The 21190-nt window shown below is 45.3% G+C and overlaps 1 protein-coding gene and 1 long non-coding RNA gene across 2 annotated transcripts in view; one reads left to right on the top strand and one right to left on the bottom strand.

Annotated features, from left to right (window-relative positions):
• Window positions 1-7821: 7821 nt before the first annotated feature.
• LOC137441752 (uncharacterized) lies at window positions 7822-9597 on the bottom strand. The gene is made up of 2 exons (XR_010987489.1): window positions 9508-9597; window positions 7822-8600 (listed from the first exon to the last, which is right to left on the bottom strand). It is a non-coding gene; the product is annotated as an uncharacterized lncRNA (long non-coding RNA).
• FBXW4 (F-box and WD repeat domain containing 4) overlaps window positions 9288-21190 on the top strand; it is a 66986-nt gene continuing 55083 nt past the window's right edge. The window contains exon 1 of the mRNA XM_068139499.1: window positions 9288-9641. Coding sequence (XP_067995600.1) covers window positions 9376-9641 — 266 coding nt within the window. The 5' untranslated portion in view covers window positions 9288-9375. The remainder of the gene's footprint in view (window positions 9642-21190) is intronic.

Raw genomic sequence — 21190 nt, 5'->3', positions numbered from 1 at the left:
AAGTTTCCAGTGAACCTTCTTGCATTCTCCTCTGGTTCTTACCCTGCAGTTATAACCTCAGTATTGGGAGCAAGCCTGGAAATTTTCAGAATGAAAACTGAAACCTTCCAAAAAGCAAGAGCAAATAAAAAAAACAGAGGATATTAATAAAGCAACAGCTGGACTTCAGCTTTAATAATGTATATATTTTAGAGCACGTAGTGATTCCAATCAGCTACAGGTATTTCTGCATGCTTCTGTTAAATCAGCTCTCTTGCCAATGACAAAATGAGAGGCTGGTCCACTGTATTAAAATATTAATTACCAAGCCCCTTTCTTTTGATGGGTCTACTAAAGATACTTCAAATGGACATGTGAGAATTGATCAAAGATCCTGCAGGTTGTTGCCACTGCTCACTGAGCATTTCAAACCAAAAGAGGGACCTGACTCCCATGAAAAAGATACTGTGTTTTCACAAGGAATAAAAAACCACTGGTCACTTGATTGCTATGGGGATGGATATAACTAAACTGGGCTTTCTTAAGGCAGAGAGCACAATCTAAGAGAAACAAAAAAAGACATGGGAGAGGGAGGGAAAGAGCGAGTGAAAGAGAGCTGAATTGATTTCAGTCTGTTCAGGTCTAGCTGGAAAACACAATGCAGCGAAACGGTTCCTTAGTCGGCAAGCTTCTTTTCCTAGGTTTTTCCCATGGTTTGAAGTGGAGAGGGAGGGATGGTATTAGAAAAAGTGTGTGTGTGTGTGAGAGAGAGAGAGAGAGAGAGAGAGAGAGAAGGCTGTAGGAAAGGCAGAGAGATGAGAGACATCATCTGGAAGGGTGTAAAATAGTCCATTCCTTCTGAGGAGTGGAAAACTTTGATGTCCGTGTCTCTGGTTTTAAAGTGGCAGTGTCAGGTTCAGGCTGAAAGGCCCTGGTATTCGAATCTTTGTCTGTGCTTGCACTCAGGACTTTGCCTGTGCACACACCTGCACATCCAAACACCTGCTCAGGCACCCAGGCAGCAAATGGGCCTCGCACTTCAGAGCAAGCAGGAGAAAATAAGCATGTAGGTGTCTTCACTCATGTCCTTGAACAGAGGCTCATGCTGGAAAAAAAGGAGAAAAGCACATTTCTGTTTGCATGCATGGAAAGAAAGATAAGCCAGAGGAACAATTCTGCAGGCTTTACACCTTTTAACAAGTTATTCTCTTGCTGGTGTTACTAATGCAGTCAAAAGGCTCAAAGTGTAGTTAACAAGGCTTACAACACCTAAATAAATGAAGAAGCACAGTTACAGGTAAGGAGAATCTATGAGAAGCAGTGTGATTTGTCTGCCACCACACAATAGTAAATCCAGTTTTATGGATCACAGCTGATATCTGTAAGTCAGAAGCCCTTTCTCCTCTGCAGGGTCATGGGCATCTTGCAATAACCTGGCTGTTTTGTCTTTTGAGATCCTACTAATAATTCAGACACACTAACAATGGTAAGTCCGCTGCAAGCCTGGAAGAAGAAAAGAACAAGACCAAATTTATCACTCATGGCACTCAAGTGAACTCTGGTAAGAGTTGATCCAGGGTGCAAGTGGCTTTTACTATTTTCCCCTGTCTTCCAAGAGCAGAAAGATTTGCACCCATGGTGGAGCTGAGAGGGCTCATGCTCTGCAGGGTAGTAAGTTAATCTCACTGGAATCTGCACCCAAAATTCCTACCAGGCACTAGCAGGCTGCAAAAGCAGAAAAGGTATTTGAGGATTATGCAGAGTTTCAGATCAAGCCAACAACAGATTTAAGTGTTGCTGTCATGGTCTTGGACTGTGAGGTCTTGGTTCCTAGCAAGAATAGAAGCACATGTGCCTTGGATGGCATATGTGCATGGGGTGGCTTGTGGGTCCTGATGGGAGACAGACAACGGATCAGTTTGTGTTCAGCTGACAGATTCCCTTTTCTGAAGGCAGAGATTTTTGACTTGACTCCCTGGAATGTTGGCATTTTCCTTCCCAATACTCATTTTCAGGTAAAAGTGAAAGGCTTGTGTTCGTGGCAGGTGGGCTAGAGAAGGGAGGTTTTAATGGCTCTTTATTCTTGGATTTATAATCTGACACGCTGTACGCACGTGTTTGTCACAGAACTGTGTGAGGTGCCCACCACCCATCCATGCATTGTCCAGCAGATGTTAAAGCCATCAAGTGTGTTTGCTTCCAGTTCCAAAGGAAAACATTCTCTATTTTGGGATGTGGCATTTCTTTTTTAAAGTGATCTAAACAAACAAACAAAAATACCTCTTGGAGAGGTAGGGCTTACATGATCATAAGAAACCTGTGTAAATTAGGATCTAAGGCCTGTTCCCTGACCCATAAACTGGGTTAGTAATTAGTTGTTCCTCCAGTTTGTTGTTCTCATCACAAAACCTGAGGTTAGGCTGAGGACTATTTAAAATCACATGCACTAGCAATACTGGGATATCTAAACATAGAGTTACCCCAGTGACAGAGCAGTAGCTGCTCCTTATAATAATAAGTGAGAGCCTGCAGTCTCAGCAGGGGTCATGCCATGTGAGGCACTGTAGCAGCATAGAAACCACAGCGCTGTCCCCAAGGGGTTTATAGCCAAAGGCTCCAAACTGTGCCCACTGCTAGGTGGGATCTTGCACTCCTGTGGTGCTCCATTGCAGGACTAGGATCTTCAGTATATGGACAGGGGAATATCTGACTCTAGATGGGTTTTTTTTATACGCATGTAGACTCAGTTAATAGAATCACAGAAACATTTAAGAGGACAGAAGATAAAAATCTGCTTTATGGCTGGCAGAAACTGAACTGAATAGAAATCCTGTCTGTTTCTAGGACCAGCCAGATTCCTGCTGCTGCACTATATAACTTTTAACTTCAGATTGATGAATTCTGTGTTTCAGTGATGTGATAAAGCAGAAATAATCAGAAAGAAATGAAAAATGGCAGCATCCTGACCGAGAAATCCTACTGTGCCAGAAAGGACGACTAGTGAAATGTTGCCTCTGGCTGTAGGGGAAGAGAGAAGCAAGCCCAGAAATCCAGCAATTCTGCAAATTTGTAATTGTTGCAGGTAATTAGGCTCCATGTTGGTTGCTTGGTCAAGGCAGACCCAAATCTGCTTGAAGGATTAGCCTTGCTCAATTTCCTCGAGCAAATTAATACCTTGTAAGTGATATGACAGTGGAGCATTCTCCAAGAGCAAGGGACCCCTTTATCTCTGTGGGTACACGATGAGTCAGGACACTGTCAGACTTGCTCATAGCAGGCTAGGAGCTGCAGGAAGCAGCCACGTAGGTGGAAGGCAGATGCAGGATAAAACAGTATCACGGTCACTGCTACATTGAGGATACTCTTACACTGCTTTATAAACACTGTAAAAAGTTTAGGAACAACCTGAGGAATTATTGAAAACCGAGCTGAAAATCTCGAGGAACAACTTTGTAAGTCTTGCTCTTACTCTCAAAGAAGCCAGTGGGTATTTGAATGTTTAGCTCCTCAGGCTCTAAGTATGAAAGGAAAAAAGCCCCTAAAATATCTTCATAGGTAGCCCCTATAAAAGAACAAGATTCAAAAGCATTCCTTCAGGAGATCAAGGACGGTCCAGCCTTTGAAGCCTGGAGGATTGGGAAATTTAAAGATCTTTGTGGCAATCATATTGTGCCATTAGAAATCTACCATTTGGAATTGTAAAGCGTTTAAAAGGAATGATTCCAAATTCCACAGCTGTCTGGTGAGTGACAACTTGATGTGGCCTGGGGGGGAGGAAGAAGGTCATTGTTGGGAAAACAGTTAAAATGAACATTTTCTGAACAGATGCTTTAGCTAATACTTTGATAAATGAGGTTAAAAAACAAATAAGATATTCTGGGTGACTTCCAGAAAATAACAGATCAGTAAAACAAACAAACAGAAGGCAAAATGCAACGACAAGAAATAGGTATAAGGCTGGCACGTAGGAAAGAGGGGAGGAGTGTTCAAATGAAACTGAACAATAAGCACAGTCTGAACCAGCAAGAGGAGACAATTCTGCTGGCTATGGGAAGTGATACTTTGTCTTTAATTGTACTGCAGTTTTGCCAAGCAAGAGAGCTTCTGGAAGTCTTGGCTGCTCATTTTGATACACTCAAATATTTGAGAATCCAATTTTATTGCCTTCCCCCCCCCCCTTCAAACTATTCAAGCAGCTCAGCTGCTGATCAAAATACAAAAGCATTGCTTGTGCCCAGCTAGTGGATAATGAAAGCGATCCCCTCAGTTTAGTATCTTTGTCAGCAGAGTGTGTAGTGAGAGAAGTAAACAAACAGCATCGCTGACGACAAAGCGATTTATGGAACTGTTTGTTTTCATACTTTGCAGCATAATTATAAGTAAATGTCCCAATCCTGAGGCTGCTGAGAACCTTGTAGAGATGGCTGCTGGCTGGTTACCCCTAGCACTCATTAAAAGCTCCTTGTAAATGTGGTTTGGAAGCACAAAGAATGGGCTCTGTTGGGATTATTATTTTTTTTAAGAGAAGTTTTTTCCTTGCCCTTTAACAGAGCCCATACCAAACAGTTTCAAATCCTGATTTCTTCTGGCAGACGTCCATAGGTAAAAACAAATCAATATGTATCATTGGGGATGAAAAGGGGAAAATTTACTCCCAGATTCAGCATAACCTTTTAATTTTATCCTCTTTAATCCTTTGATAATTTTTTGTGCTTCTCCTGCAGAAAAGCAATTTTGCTAATCACCTACCTTTGTGCCAATCCCTGCATTCCTGACAATAGCGTGAACAGCTTCCATCAAAGTCTTTGATGTGGGAAAGACACACACACACACATGTAATCTGAAAACAATTCAGCTCCTTGGCTCTCAATGGTGAGCACTCTGCTTTAATAGAGTGCAAGTTCCGTGGAGGTTTCTAATCCTTTCTGCCAAACAGAAGAGACACAGTCAGGTAGCACACCTTATTCAAAAGTTAAAATAACATGTTACTTGCTCTCAGAGAAAATCAAAACAACTCAAGATCAAAACCAGATTCCGCCAACCCTAACAGGATAGACTTTCTACTCAGATAACTCTTGATCTAAGTGTGTAACAAGTAACCTGCTTTAATCCCTCAAAGCGATGGTGTTACAGATAAGTACTGTAGTAGCAGAGGAGGTGTCTTAAGTTTCAGAAATACACAAAAGCATTGGTTGGAAGGAAAAACAAAACAAAGAGCTGTCCACATGATTGTGTCTTTAGCTGGAAAGGTGTATTTGAGGGCACTGCAAATAATAAAACCCCTTGAGAGGGGAAAAAAAAAAAAAGAAAAGAAAAAGAAAAAAGGCAAGAAAAGAAAGACAGGCAGCTACTGAAATGTTTCTTCCAGGCTGGATTTTATTGACTTACACAGTCAAAGCTCAAGCTTTACAGGTATAAGCCCCCCAATTTTTAGCTTACATACCCTGCAAATCATGATGCTGGAATGGTCTGCTGCTTAGCACAGAACCCTACCTTATTTTTAGAGGTTCAGAGTGGTCAGGGGCCATGAAGGGACTGGGATCTTTAACCTTAAAATTTGGGAAGGATACACTATTTGCTTTATGATTATACTGCTCTGAGCCCTTCATTGGAGTATGAACAATTATAATGGAAATGATCATGCTGCAGTTTCAGCAATGGTTCAGAATCTTTGGATCTTGCTCCTACACACACACTTACTTTGGCACTGCTGGGAAGACTAGTGTCATTGAGTTCTTAGCCTGTGGTGCACAGCTTTGCCTACTCCACAGGAGTCACGGCAGCTGAAACTATGCCTGAGAACAAGTGCATGCAGTTGCAAGTTCTTTCTCTTCAGAAACCCAAAGAAAGGAATTAATGGTATCTGTGTTTTGGGGAAAAACTTTTTTATATTACTCTGTGTACCCTGTCTGGAGCATATTTCACCCTCTCCATGACTACTGCATGCAAACACACGTTTCATCTTAGCCAAAACTGGAGAGTACTTCCACAGACGCACTTGGCCATACCTTGGTCCTGGTATACCAGGTCACACTGCATTGTGTTGTACCCAGGCTCCTTTTGAACTGCATTAAGTACACATCAAGTACAAGTACTGTACCAAGGTGTGTATGGCACTTTTAGGCTGATGCCTAGGAAAATTTTCCACAAATTGAGTTGAAAATGGTAGGATGTAAATAAATTACCATTGGATGGAAAATAATGGTAAGGTCTAAATAATCCCATTAGTCTGATAACATAAAGTTAGTCCTATAAACTCCTTCTCTTTTCTGCTTCTTTGCTCTAGCAGGTACTAGCTGGTTGCTTCTGACCTTGGCTGTGTTTTTTTGTTGTGGCTAAGTACTAACAAGCTACTCACTGCTCTTCTCTCTCTCTTTTACCTTGTATAGGGTGGGGGGAAGGGATCAGGGAGGGGAAAGCTATCAGTAGCCCCCCAGTTTTGTCCAGGGGGGCTCTCATGTTGATTATAAATTTCAAATACACATAAATATTGTGTATTTTGTACATATTCATTGCATTCCATATTTCTAGATTTCAGTGTGCTTGTAAATACAGCTTCATTTGCTTTCCAACTGAGCTGGTCTGGCAATTTTATTTTGGGGGGTAATTTCAACCCAGTGTGGCACAATGTGGCACATTGGGGCATGGTTTACTAGGCATGGTGGTGTTGAACTGATGGTTGGACTTGCTGATAGAAGTCTTTTGCAACCTGAATGATTCTATGATTCTTTAGGTAGCTTCCTTGCCCAAGCGGCATGGCCACAGGCCAAGACTATCAAACACCGGAACATGGGTGTTACATTGGGCAGGGAGACATACGCTGTGCAGATGCTGCCTCCATAGAGTAACAGAGCCTAAGACCAGAAAGGACCTCTTTGACAGTCTGATATCCTGAGTTAGGACTGAGTAGGTGAATTCTTGGTTTAAGTTTAGTAGTTGTGGCCTCTCTCTCTCTAAGGGAAAAATAAACAACTGGTATTGTTTAAAAAAAAAAAAGCCCAGTAATGGTAAATCTACCATAAATCTCAGCAAGCTGTTTCAACAGTTGATTTTCTTCACTACAAAGGCGTGCTTTATTTATGAATTTGTTTCCCCATCTCCCTCTGTCAAGAGATCTTATCTCTTTGTCTGCTAAACAGAGGATCCTGATTTTTCTTCCTGTCTCAGTGCTCGGAAGGTATGATCACCTCACACACCTTAACCTCTTTGGAAAGCTAAATAGGCTGAGCACTTTGGGTCTCACTATAAACCATGTTTGACAGTCCTGCAATCATTCTTACTGCTCTTCTTTGAAACTCCTCTAGTTTTTCAACATCCTTCTTGAAACGTTGGCTTGGACAGATTATTTCCAAAGCAGCCACAACAGAGTCAAAACCAGAAGCAAAATAACCTCCTGGCTTTTGTTTGTTTCCCAGGACAGCACTAGCCCTTTGGTCACAGCACTGCAGAAGGAGCTCACATTCAGCTGATTATTCATCTTAATGAAGTCTTTACGGAATTGCAGCTTTGCAGGATAGAGTTACATCCTTTCAGTGTGACCTACATTCTTTGTTCCTAGATGTGAGACTTTAAATTTGGCTTGACTGAAATACATACAATTTGATTATGCCTAGACTTAGCATAGGGCTATGCTGCCATAAGCACTCTTTGTCTCTTGCCCCACGCTTTGTGCCTTCTAAAAAACTTTGCTAATAATGACTTCAGAACTTTGTTTTTCAGGTTGTTCCTAAAATGTGCAATAGTGTAGGGTCCATAAGCTGTCTCTGTGGGATCCTACTAGAGAAAAGACCACCTTGATAATGAATCAGGCTTTAAAGAACATTTTAAGACAGAGAAGTCAGGCAGCTTTTAAAAAATTTAATGTTTCAGACATTGCTGAAGTCTATTACAAAGAGCTAAGTTTAATGCAATCACAAAGATGTTAAGCTCCTATAAAACTGCATTCATACTAAGTTTCCATAATCTCACATTAACCAAAATTTGTTGTATTACCTCCCTTTCAACTGGCTACTTCTGTCCTGTACCAGGTGTGCTGTTATTTCTCCTCAACTCAAACTTAGATTGAGAAATGTTTAATTACTTGGGCCCTCTGATTCACCCATTATCAATGCTGATAAAACATTTGCTGCCTTTTGGAACTTCCTTGACTTCCAGGGTGTAAAGGGACCAGACAGCTCCTCAGCCAGCAGGTTTGAACCTCTCAAGTATGAACCTTCCAGTGTTGGGGATTCAGTCATATGAGTATTTGAGTGCTTGAGATTACACTGACAAGCTGACCTTCTGGAACTGGATGCAAGTACTGTCCAAAAGCTGGTATGCTATGGTAACCTCATTATATGATAAAATATTTTCCTACTCCACTGTGCAAAAGGAGATGTGGACTGTGCTGGGTAAGTGATACCTGTTCAAAGCATTCTAGGCAGATGATGAACTTCTTACAATTTATCTATCTTTTAATTTTGAGGGAGAAATTTCCCAAGCATTTCAGGCATCTGTAGAATGGAAAGTGCTATAAGAAAGAATAGCACAGCACTGGACTCATATTTTCCTTCTCCACTGACTGGTGGGTTACTTTTCCGTTTTGGACCAGAATCCTTCAGTGTTGTCAGTACTCCAGGCTCCTGTGGATGGCAACAATGACTCAGTTATTATGAGCTGTTCTTTCACCGTGGTGTGTCTGTATATGTGTATGTACACAGACATATGAAGTGTGAGCACTTTCCATGCCCTGCTCTGTGGAGCCCTGGAGTGGGAATTGGTTCCTTGTGAAAAGCCAGCCTTAACTCCACTGTAGAAGCAACTGCTCTTAGGTGGGGAAGACCTTTTACTTTACAATGGCCCAGGAATTTGGGAGTGTTGAAAACTGCGGCGCAGCACCAGATGACCCCTGCTGTCACTTCGTGGATGACAGGCGCTCCTGACCCTGCTCAAGGATAATTAATGAGCATTAATTACCTTGCTGTTCACACTACTTCGCAGGGGTGCAGCATCTAGCTGGGGTTGCTCCAGGTGGTGGAGCAGATGCTCTCGTCACCTGGAATCACCGTTCCCACCATTAATTGTTCACGTTATTAATGAATACGTAGTTCAGGTGATGTTTTTACTCCCAGCTCAGAAAAATAGGAACCGGTGTGCCTGGCCGCGGGAGGGGCAGCGGCGCAGGGGGAGTCCTAGGGGCTCCCGTTAATGAATTAATTATCTAACGACGGTGGGCTCGGCGGCCCCGTGCCCCCTCCCGCTCCGGTAGTCGCCTCCTCCTCCCCCGGAGTGGGGGAGTGACAGGCAGCGGCTCCTGCCCCATGTGACTGGGGAGCGGCTGCCCCCGTCCATGGCTTGGCCTCCCCCGGGCAGCAGCAGCTCCGGCTCCCGGGGAGGAGGGGCAGGACCTGCTGCTCCATGGGGAGGAAGGGCAGCCCCCGATCCCCCCAGGCGGAGGGGGGATCCCGGGCAGCCTCCCCCCGCTCCTCCTCCCCCCCTTCCCCGCTCTGGGCCTTACCCGAGGAGCTGCTGCTCCTCATCTGCTCCTACCTGGACGCACAGGCCTTAGGCCGCCTGGCCCAGGTCTGCCGCCGCCTGCGCTTCCTCAGCAGCCGCGATCTTCTGTGGAGGCGGATAGCCCGTGGCTGCCTCAACTCCGGCTTCACCCAGCTCGGCACCGACCTGTAAGAACGGCCTTCCCGGCGGGAGGGTTTGGGGGGAGGCGGCAGCGGCGCCTGGGAAAGGCCGGGGATGTTGCGGCCTAGCTGGTTGCTAAGGGGCGTTCTGCGCTGCTGGCGTAGTCGCTACGGGGGGCTCCCTGCTGCCGTGAGGGGGTGGAGGGTAGGGGGAGCTATTCTCGAAGCGCGGCTGCGTCGTCTTTAGCCTGTGCCAGGAGGGGCTGGCGAGGGCAGGGGAAGGGCTGCTGCGCCGGGCCCGCGGTGGGGCCGCCCCTGGGAGGGGAGGGACCACGCGTGGCGGGCGCTGGCGGCGCTGACCCCGGCGCTGTGCTCGCTGTTGGGGGCTTGTGGGCAGGCGCTTCTTGCTCCCGGGAGAAAGTGGGAGAGCGTGGTGGGGACTTGCGGGTCCCCTGGGCCTGTTGGGGGCGGCCCTTAAGTGTTGAGGTCCGAAGCCCTCTTGTAAATCAGCGTGGACGGTCAAGCTCCGCCTAACAGCATGTAGGGCCGGGGACTTCAAGCTAGGGGAGGTGGACGCATGGAGAGGCTGCGAGCCGTCATGTGCAGCGGGGGTGACTCCAGTCTGCCCACACTTCCTCCTTGTTTCCAAGCGGCGGCTCCGGCCATAGTCTCGAAGATAACCCCAGAGAAGGAGCTGCCGGGGAGCAAGGCCTAGGCTGCTGTCATGGGTGAAGGCTGGAGCTTTTAGCCAAAGGTGAAAGCTTCTGCCTGTGTAGGTTGCTAGGTGCAAGAGCCCTCGTGGCACAGGGCCCCAGGTATATGCTTCTTAGATTGTGCTCATGGAGCAGCTTAGCAGTATAGCAGGTGATGGCTGTCACAGTGAAAGTGATTCTTGGACTCCTCGTGGCTCCTGAATATTAAAGTTTTGTGGATAGAGGTCGTTTTTCAGTCCTTCCCGCACCCCTCCTTCCCCCCCCAGTTCAACAGCACACAGCGTGTTATAGATTTGGAGCAGGTGTGAGCCCTCTTGGCTTTACTATTTGACACTAGCATCTTTCTAAAAGAAGTACTTGGGCTTGGGCCGTGGCAGTGGCTGGTAAGGACTCAAAGATTGCCCTTTCTTTCCTCAAATTTGATACCATATGAAATACCACTCAAGGAAAGCTATGTAGTGTGGACTTCTCATGCTATTCTAAGGATCCCAAGGGGAGGTTTGCATTCTTAAGATCTTTGAATCCCTTCTTACGTTTTCCCTTTAGCTGTCAGCCCAGGAGCTTGCTTGTCATCCGGTGATGCAGTATTGTTTCAGCAAACACTATGTTGACATGAATCAAAAGAGGGGATGGCAGGTTTTGAGGCCTATTTTGCGGTCTCTGATGCTGTCTCATCAGTAGCACAGTTTTTAGGGAAACAATTATGGCTCTTGCTGGCAGGAGCAAGACTTTGGTGGTGCTGTGGATTGTTGTTTTGGGTTTTCAGGCCAGCACTTCAAGACAGTCAGTCTCCACAGCTTGAATGTTAAGCACAGTTCTCCTGGAAGTCAGCAGGAATCAGTACTGCAGAATAGCTGTGTGTTGGACTCTGTCTACTGTGATATATGATTTTGTCTCCTGAGGAAATGAAGTTCTGTATTTTTCATTAATAATAAGGTGAGGCTTTGCTCCTTCAGTTGCAGGAGGGATCAGGTGTACAGCAAAGCAGGTGCAGTGTTTGTAAGGGCCACGACTTCCCTTTGCAGAGGAATGCAGGTCTATAAATGGGTACAGAAGAGTTTTGCTAGGTCAGAGGGTTTAAGAGGAGGGAAGGCTACTTGAATATTGTAAACTCCCAGGGATTTTGGTGCTGTTAGGTTTGCTATGAACAGTGTAGGGTTTTTTCCTTTTTGGGTAATTCTAGGATGTGCTTTTGTGTTGAGTCCTATTTTCAAGTTTTCTTTAAACAGCTCTGGAACTGAGTGCTGCTTTTAGCGTTGGTCAGCACTGCCCTGGTGTAGGGAGTTCAGTTGTGAGTAACACAAGTGACATTATAAGCTGGTTATGCAGGAACCTTGAGATATATCTGGAGCATGAATCCTTTAATTACTTTTAACTTCATGGAAGGCTCAGGCAATCTACAGTTCTTCGGAAGAGTATGCCAGGTCTCATGGAGAATACCTGAAAGCCAAGCACTCCATTTCCCTGTGTGGAGATTCAGTATCCGGAAGCAGTTGCATTGTTGCTTCAGTAGAGTAGACAGTTCTGGCAGCAGATAAAAGACAAGGGCGTATCACAGTGCTGAGGGGTCTGGGTATCTTTACACCTTCAGAAGAACCAGCGTGAGTGCATGTGTTGAGTTGTGGTACAGCTGTAAAATTTGTACTTAGCTGAAGAAGAGTTTAATAGTCTCTGTGGCAGCTTGAGGGTTTTAAATAACCATGTCTCTTCCATATCGCTTGCTCCTCAAGCATGTCTCCAAGATCAAGAGCAACCTCCAAGATTGCTGCTCTTGCAATTGAGGGAGTAAGATTTACAGAGAGGTTATATCTGGGCCCCTCAGTTTAGGAAAGATGTTGACTTGCTGGAACGTGTCCAGAGAAGGGCAACAAAGCTAGTGAGGGGCTTGGAGCACAAACCCTATGAGGAGAGGCTGGGGTTGCTTAGCCTGGAGAAGAGGAGGCTCAGGGGAGGCCTTACTGCTGTCTACAACCACCTGAAGGGAGGTTGTAGCCAGCTGGGGGCTGGTCTCTTCTCCCAGGCAACCAGCACCAGAACAAGAGGACACAGTCTCAAGCTGTGCCAGGGGAGGTTTAGGCTGGATGTTAGGAAGAAGTTCTTCACAGAAAGAGTGATTTGCCACTGGAATGTGCTGCCCAGGGAGGTGGTGGAGTCACCATCACTGGAGGTGCTTAGGAAGAGACTGGATGGGGTGCTTAGTACCATGGTTTAGTTGATTAGGTAGTGTTGGATGATAGGTTGGACTCAATGATCTCAAAGGCCTTTTCCAACCTGGTCTGGTCTATTCTATTCTATTCTATTTGATAGGTTGGATGTGATGATCTTGAAGGTCTCTTCCAACCTGGTTTATTCTATTCTACTCTGTTCTATTTGACTAATGGATACAACTTGGAGGGGGTGTGTGGTTGAGGTATAACTTCTGGGCATGCAGAAATTCTAAGCAGGAACTTGGTAGGTTGCTCACTGAAGGTTAAATGTAAGCTGAGTAGGTATTTAAGCTGAAATATCACTGAGCAAACAGAATGGTGATGGAGATGATGGACAGATGGACCTCCTTGATAACTGTGCTTTCTTAGTGATATGGAGTAAATCATCTTGAATTTGTCAAGCTTGGTTTTGACTTGCTTAAGATCTGAAGCTTGTGTTGTGTGTTCTGGATAACGTTGCATGAAGTGAGCGCTGGTGTTTGCTTCTAAGAGGTTTTTTGTGCAGCGCTGTCTGCAACGGCGAAAGCAAAGGCTGGAACCGTTTGTGGCAAATGTACTTAATGAAATAACAGGAATGGTTCTCACATTAGATCTTAAAACTGACGGTCCCTGGGAGGCTGTCATAAGTTAAAGGCTAGCCTAGGGAATATTTACCCTTTCAAACAAAACCCATTTCAGAAGGGTTTGATAAGTTTTGTGGTTAAACGGGGTTTTTGATAAGCCATCTGCTAACGCTTTGTGAATAAGAGAAGATTTGAGCCCAGAGTGTGTGATAGCTGTGAAACTTATCCCCCCACTCCCCCATTTTTAAAAAAAAAATGGATAATTAACATGAAAAATTAACACCATTTCTTTAAAATGTTGTTTCTGATAGGTATATCTTCAGGTAATTGTAACAAGAAGATCAGAGGGAACAGGCTTCAGCCATGGTGTGAAATGGCTGTTTGCACAGCCAGCTTATAAAATGTTATGCCAAGATAAAGGAAGGAAGGAAAAAAATGGTGAGAAGCTGATTTCATACCCCTAGCTGTTAGCAGCTTGGAAAAGAGAAATTGTTGTGTACCTGAAACGAATTAATTTTTTTAATTATCTATTTCTCATCCTCTGCAAATGACCAGCAGTGATTATCTAAGGACACATACTTAGGACTGAACAATGTTAAATGGGTGTACTAATGCTGTCAAGGGAATATGTGGACTTAGTCCTAGATGCTAGCTGTTATGCTGAAAGGTATAGTCACAACATTGACAAGCTCTTATATTGGGCCTTTTTGGTTAGATTCAGTTAATTGAGAATCCGCAGACACAAGTCACAGTATCACAGTATAACTTAGGTTGGAAAGGACCTCGAGGATCATGGAGTCCAACCTATCAACACAGACCCCATGACTAGACCATGGCACCAAGTGCCATGTCCAGTCTCCTCAAGTCAAGTTAAATAGTTAAGGTATTGATTCATTTGTGCTCTTGCAGAAGAAGAAAGAAGCAGCTTGTTTGGAGCAATGTTTCTGTGCACTCCTCGGGAGTGGGGATCATCACTTTTGCATCAGTGTGAACTACTCTGTAAGGGACTGCAGGTCCAGCTTGGATTCTTAAAGCACATTCTTAGTGTTAAAGATGTGCTGTTTCTTCTTTGAATCATCACCAAGTAAATGCTTTAATATTGCATCACACTTTTTGAAGTATAGAGTGATTGTACATGGATGTGGTTCTTTGCACCTGTCCTACAAGTCTCCCTATGTCAGGCTGCCATTTTTTCTGCATAGTCATGTTAATTTTATGTGTAGGTCTGTACTGCAATGAGGCATTATCAGATAGTCCCTATGCTGGAGATTTGTGCTGCACTCAATCATAGGAGCAGCTGAAGCAAGAGTTGAGCCCTGCCTTTGAGACATAGGGTGAATGGAGCATTTTATCCCAAAAGTGCATGGCAGCATGTCACAGAGAAGTCTTGAGAACATGTTCTGCAGCTAAACTGTAGCTGAGCAGTAGCACAAAGCCTTTGGGGGTTTGGGTGATCATAGTGATATTACAGTTGTCTGGTAGCCTGTATCTGTTTTGCCAGCTGTTGTACAGGCCCAGCAAGGGCAGCCTCTGCCCTGATGAGCTTGCTGCCTAAATAGCCAGGGTAAACAAGAGTTGGGAAGGGAAGTGGAGGCAGAGAGATGTCAAACAAGCTGCCCTCTGTCAGCAGGTCAGTGTCAGAGCCAGGAATAGCAGAGGGTGCTTTAAGTCTTCAATAATGCCTGCCTGCTGGACCACCTTGGACTGGAGAAATCAGAGAAGCAAAGGGCTTGTTGCAAGGTGGTTCTTTATTTTAAGCATGGAAGAAAGGAATAAAGTTGCAGCTGGGCTAAACTTATTTCCTTTTTGTTACAAAGGAATTTTAGAGGGCAAGTTAAAAGTTGCAACCTAAATAGTCCAACAATGTGCTTTCTGTGATATATTAATAGCTATTCTCAACCTACAGAGATGTTCCACTGTTTTTTCTCTCTCCCTGTCTTCTATTCTGCGTTGCCCACTAGGATTGTGGTGTATTCTCCAGATCAGAGAAACAGATCCACTAATGGATGAATTTCTCATCTTTGAGTATAATTTAAGAGCTTGTGTAAGCAGTTCTGTGAGTTCATAAAAGCTCTGTTTTCTCCAGATCTTGGAAAAATATATACACCTGCAGGAGCAGGAAATGGCCAATCTGTGCAAGTCAAATGTAAATGCAAACTGCAGCAATCATATGAGACCTCTCCCTTCAGTACTGGAGGGGGGAGGGAGTGTGAATGCCTGTAAAGCTGCTTCAGTTTCCTTCATCTTTTAAAGCTTGTTTTCCTAAAGTTTCATTACTTTAAGTCAGGAATTAAATAGGCCATGAACTGCTGCAGATGATGCAGAGTGGGGTGCCCTGAGGAGGATATTGCAATAATGGCAAAAGCCTGGAAGAGGATACACAGCTATAGCTTTGTGCTGGTAAAGTCAGTGGGGTTTAGAAACTCCTGTTCTATTCATTCCTATGCTGTCCTGAGATGTTAGTTTTTGGCAGAAGAGATCTGCCATGACAGCTCCACCACATCAAAACTATTTGTTTTGGGAAATTGTTTGTAAGGGTTCTTTCAGGCCTCCCTACTCTCCCCTTCAAATCTTCATGAGTTCAAAGTGGAAGAAGAATCTTGCCTAGCTGAGGGCTTAAAAAATGTATGCTGTGCTTGTTGCTATCATCCCTATCACCTGCAAAAGTGATCTAGCTATGGGTTGTTTTACTTTACCCAAGTACTACCCTGGCAGTCTACTCTTTCAGACCAGAATGTACCTGACAACTATTGAGCTGCAATAAGTTTTCTCAGATCTTCCCAGGGGTGTGCATTTTTTCAAACACCCCAGATCTCATCTTTTAAAAGCCTGCATAAGGCTCTCAGGTCAAACCTTGCCTGGAGTTTCTAGCCATGGTTCCACTGCAATAACTTGTAAGGGAGAGAGCATCTGATGGCAGAGTGGTCTGGCTCAGCCTTGGTGCTAGTGTGGTGGTCTTTTTTTTTTAAGCAAATCTGTGAAAGTGTGTCTTTGCATGTACAGAAATCTGCCTGCAGCTTTGGCTCTTATTAGAGTCTCTGGCTTCTTCATGCAGGTGGGTCATTCCTAAGTGCTATGAGTTGGGGCAGTAAACCTGCCCAGCCCAGTAATGTCTAACTGAGGTAAGACAGAGACACCAAAGGAGGCAAAGAACAGTGAGAGAACAGTCTGCAGAGCTCTCTTCCAGCTCAGTTATGTGAACCCATGTCAAATGGGAAGCGGGGGAAGTGCAGAGGACAGACTGAACCTGGCAATAGGCTAAAAAAGGGTCATATGCTAAAGGAATTCAGGTGGAATTTTTGCCCTAGAAGAGACATCTTGAAAACTGGCTGAGTTGTTGAGGTCAGCAGCAGGAGCTCCTGACATAAATAGCTTTTCCCTCTCTGCTGTCTGTTGGTGGCCCATGACTTGCTAACTGCATGGAGACCCTGCCACTCAACAGGTGTGCCCTAATTACACAAATAAGTGCAGTTGGTCCCTGTGTTAGCCATCCCTGCCGCAGGGCCAAGGTTGAAAGTGGGGCTTAGCCACTGTGACCTATTTGTTCCTCTGTATGACCCTTCCAGTCAGACCTGAGGCAGGCTGGTGACAGCTTTTATGCAGAGAGCAGATTTTGTCCACGGAAGAGATTTGGTCTCAGCAGGTCTCTGGGACTTGCATTACCAGATGAACTCTTCAGCACTTAAAAGTGTAGCAAAATGTGAAAGACTTTGGTGGGTTAGGATGCCCCTTGCAGCTGGGAAAATACACAGTATGACATGTTGGTGTAATCCGTAACACAGTCTATGTTGTTGCAGGCACCACTGTTTTGGCACATGCTGAAACTGTAGATGACCAGTAGAAATCTCCCTGGGATGCCATAAGGCACAGAATCTCTTGCAGAAATAGCCATTTCTGGTGGCAAAGGACTTAGGCTGGGGAGGTGATCCTTGAAGGCAAAAGCTGTTGGAAGTGAAGCTTTAAGAGGAGATGTGCTTAGCCTCTGGCTGAGCGATTCATCCATTGCTTTCTTTTGGGGCTCAGGCCCTCGATTGCCACGGTGGCTGAGGTCACCTGTGTCGGTAGTGCTGCTGGGGGATAGTCCCAGTCTCTTACTTCAGCAGCTGAGAACTGGGTTCCAGAAGGAATATTACATTTCTTTTGGTAACTCTTGCCAAGAAAGAGAGGAAATCCATAATTTGAGCAAAATGATTTACCTTTTTTTTTCATAGGGTGGGGTGTTAGGAAGGGGGAAATGAAAAACCCTTTATAATAGGTTGCTTGGGATGGTTTTTATTTTGCAACTCTTTCTCAGGCTGTAAGACATATTCAACTTCTTTCTTAGTGTAGCAAAGGCTTTGCTCCCATTAAGAGTGCATGCAATTGGAAACATGCATTGGCCCAGGTCATGTATTGACTGTATGGTTTGTGATCCTGATCGAGTGCTTTTTGGAATCAGTTTGCTAATAACAAAGTTAGCCTTGCATATTCTGGATTGTAATTTATCAGCTGTTGATACTTGTGATGCCCTAGCAGAGGTGGTAAGAGGATGGACTCTGGGATGAACATTTTGCTTGAATTTTACTGTTTGCACAGTTTAATGTTCACTGGTTCCTTCATCCTGTATTTCCTATCATGCTTCTAGGATGTTGGGCTGTATACTGCAGTGGCTTTCTGATGCAGGGCTGTGTAGATCCTGGTGAAAATAGAATAGAATAAACCAGGTTGGAAGAGACCTTTGAGATCACCGCATCCAACCTATCATCCAACACCACCTAATCAACTAAACCATCGCACCAAGCACCCTATCAAGTCTCCTCCTAAACACCTCCAATGATGGTGACTCTACCACCTCCCTGGGCAGCCCATTCCAATGGGCAATCACTTTCTCTATGTAGAACTTCTTCCTAACCTCCAACCTAAACCTCCCCTGGCACAGCTTGAGACTGTGTCCTCTTGTTCTGGTGCTGGCCACCTCGGACAAGAGACCAACCTCTGCCTGTCTACAACCTCCCTTCAGGTAGCTATAGAGAGCAATAAGGTCTCCCCTGAGCCTCCTCTTCTCCAGGCTAAGCAACCCCAGCTCCATCAACCTCTCCTCATAGGGCTTGTGTTCCAAACCCCTCACCAGCTTTGTTGCCCTTCTCTGGCCTTAAAGAGTCTTGAAGTTCACTCTTGGTTGGCTTCTCTGAGAATATGAATGCCAAGATCTTGATTTCACATAGCATGTACTGACTTTTAAGTGTATGGCTTACTATTTTGCTGCATCATATACTGGGAAAGATCAAGGTATTGACTGACTGATAGACAGTGATCTCTCCTCAGCACAAGCCCTATGAGGAGAGGCTGAGTGATCTGGGGTTGCTTAGCCTAGAGAAGAGGAGGCTCAGGGAAGACCTTATTGCTGTCTCCAACTACCTGAAGGGAGGTAGTAGCCAGGTGGGTGTTGGTCTCTTCTCCCAGGCAACCAGCACCAGAACAAGAGGACACAGTCTCAAGCTGTGCCAGGGGAGGTTTAGGCTGGATGTTAGGAAGAAATTCTTCACAGAAATAGTTATTGGCCATTGGAATGGGCTGCCCAGGGAGGTGGTCACCATCACTGGAAGTGTTTAGGATGGGGTGCTTGGTGCCATGGTTTAGTTGATTAGATGGTGTTGGATGATAGAGTGGACTTGATGACCTCAAAGGTCTTTTCCAACCTGGTTAGTTCTGTTCTGTTCTATTCTGTTCTGTTCTTTGTTGCATTTATCTATGTAAGGTGGTTTAGTCTCCCCAGTCTTTGGATATTCAATCCAATTGCTTGGACTTTCAGTGACAAACAATTTTCCTACTGTCCAGCCTAAACCTTCCCTGGTGCAGCTTGAGGTCATTGCCTCTTGTTCCATCACTGGTTACTTGAGAGAAGAGACCAACACCCACCTCATGACGACCTTCCTTCAGGTAGTTGTAGAGAGTGATAAGGTCTCCTGTCAGCCTCTGTTTCCTCAGACTAAACAGTCCCAGTTCTCTCAGCCACTCCTCATAAGACTTGTTCTCTAGGCCCTTCACCAGCTTAGTTACTCTTCTCTGGACCCACTCCTGCACTTTAATATCTTGTAGTGAGGTGCCCAAAAACTGAATACAATACTTGAGGTGTGACCTCATCAATGCAGAGCACAGAGGGACATTCACCTCCCTGGTTCTGCTTGCCACATGATTTCTGGTACAGGCCAGGATGCTGTTGGCCCTCTTGGCCATCTGGGCACACTGCTGGCTCATATTTAGCTGCCTTTTGATCAGTACCCCCTAGGTCCCTTTCCACCTGGCAGCTTTCCATCCATTCTTCCCCCAGCCTGTAGTGTTGCTTGGGGTTGTTGTGGTCCATCTGCAGGACCTGGCACTTGGCCTTGTTGAAACACGTACAACTGACCTCAAGTCTGTCCAAGTCCCTCTGCAGAGTCTCCCTACCCTCAAGCAGATCAACACTCCCACTCGACTTTGTGTCCTCTGCAAACTTTCTGAGGGTGCACTCTATCTCCTCATCAAGTTTGTTGATAAAAATGTTAAACAGAAATGGTCCCAGTACTGAGCCCTGAGGGACACCAGTTCAGGATATGTCAGTCCAAGGTGTACATCCCCTTTCTCATGGCTTCTCCATAGCCTCTTTCTTGCCTCTGTTTTGAATAGACAAAATGTCTGAGAAATAACAGGTGGATGTTTCAACACATGTTTATATTAGGTGGATCCAGAATTGCTGTATGGAAGAAGCAGGCTGGTTGAATTATGTACCTACTAACAAGAAAACAAACCAACCCCCACCAGACTTTCCCCATATGATCTTTCCCACCCAACCTTCTGTACAGGAGTAGCTACAGCTCTGAACTGCTAATCTGAGCCAAGCTAATGTGTGGCTCTTCTGAAATTCTTTCAAGGGCAGGAGGAGCAAGGCCTGTCCCCCCAGCTCAGTCTGGAGAAGAGAAGGCTCCAAGGTGACCTAATTGTGGCCTTCCAGTATCTGAAGGGTGCCTACAAGAAGGCTGGGGAGGGACTTCTCAGGATATCAGGTAGTGATAGGACTAGGGGGAATGGAATGAAGCTGGAGGTGGGGAGATTCAGCTGGACATGAGGAGGAAGTTCTTCACCGTGAGAGTGGTGAAGCCCTGGAATGGGTTGTCCAGGGAGGTGGTTGAGGCCCCATCCCTGGAGGTGTTTAAGCCCAGGCTGGATGAGGCTCTGGCCAGCCTGATGTAGTGTGGGGTGTCCCTGCCCATGGCAGGGGGGTTGGAACTAGATGATCCTTGTGGTCCCTTCCAACCCTGACTGATACTATGAGACTATGAACTGTAAAAGTGACCAGCAGTGTAAGACAGAGGCTGCTTTTTTGACCTTGGATTCACCTTTTTCAGAGCCTTGGAAATTACATCTAGATTTAGCAGGGTTTGTGTGTCGAGCTCAGGATGTCTGGCTGGGGCAGGATGCACTGGGAGGGGGTTGTGGTGTGAGTGCGTTTTCCATCACTGCGCAAGCCGGTGACTGAAAATCTGTACATGGGGAGAAGTTAAGTGAGGGTTGAGCGTGGAGGGGAGATGTGTTCTGGGGTAATGAATGGAATTGGATGTAGGCGGAGAGCCTGGACTCTGTCTGGGAGAGTAATAAGCAATGAGGAGGCTGCTGGACCTGACCTGACTTTTCAGTGCTGCGCATTCCACATCGCAGACGCTATCTGGCCCCACGAGTTCCTCCAAGTGCTCCCTTGAAGAAAGAGAATTCCTCTTCTTGCAGCCTGGGCTGGCTCAATAGGAGGGTTTTGAATGTCCTTTTTGTGATTTTCTTCTACCCCAAGTGGCTGGGAGAAATAAAGAGTTCCTAGCTTCCTAAAAGTCCGTTTTATTTGGTGTGTCTCTGCTGATCATAAACGTAGAGCTGCAAAGCTTTGGAGGGGACGAGAAGCTTTTCTGTGTGTGGTTTCTGTTTTTGTTTAAAATGGGTCACATGCCCAGGAATGTAGTCAAATTATAATGGTGACTAAGTGCCGGAAAGCATAGAAAAGGGGAGGGAAGGGTGAGCAGAAAAAAAAGGAGCCTGAGGCTATGGAGGTAAGCCTGGGAAAATGAAAATCTGGCCAGGCCCCAGGGCCAGGTTAGAGATTCCTACAT

Source organism: Melanerpes formicivorus, unplaced genomic scaffold (genome assembly GCF_026170545.1).
Source record: "Melanerpes formicivorus ecotype bairdi unplaced genomic scaffold, bMelFor1.0.p_v2 SCAF_6, whole genome shotgun sequence".
Lineage (NCBI taxonomy): Eukaryota > Metazoa > Chordata > Aves > Piciformes > Picidae > Melanerpes > Melanerpes formicivorus.
Note: the sequence above shows the minus strand (reverse complement) of the source record. Positions and strands in the feature narration are given on the sequence as shown.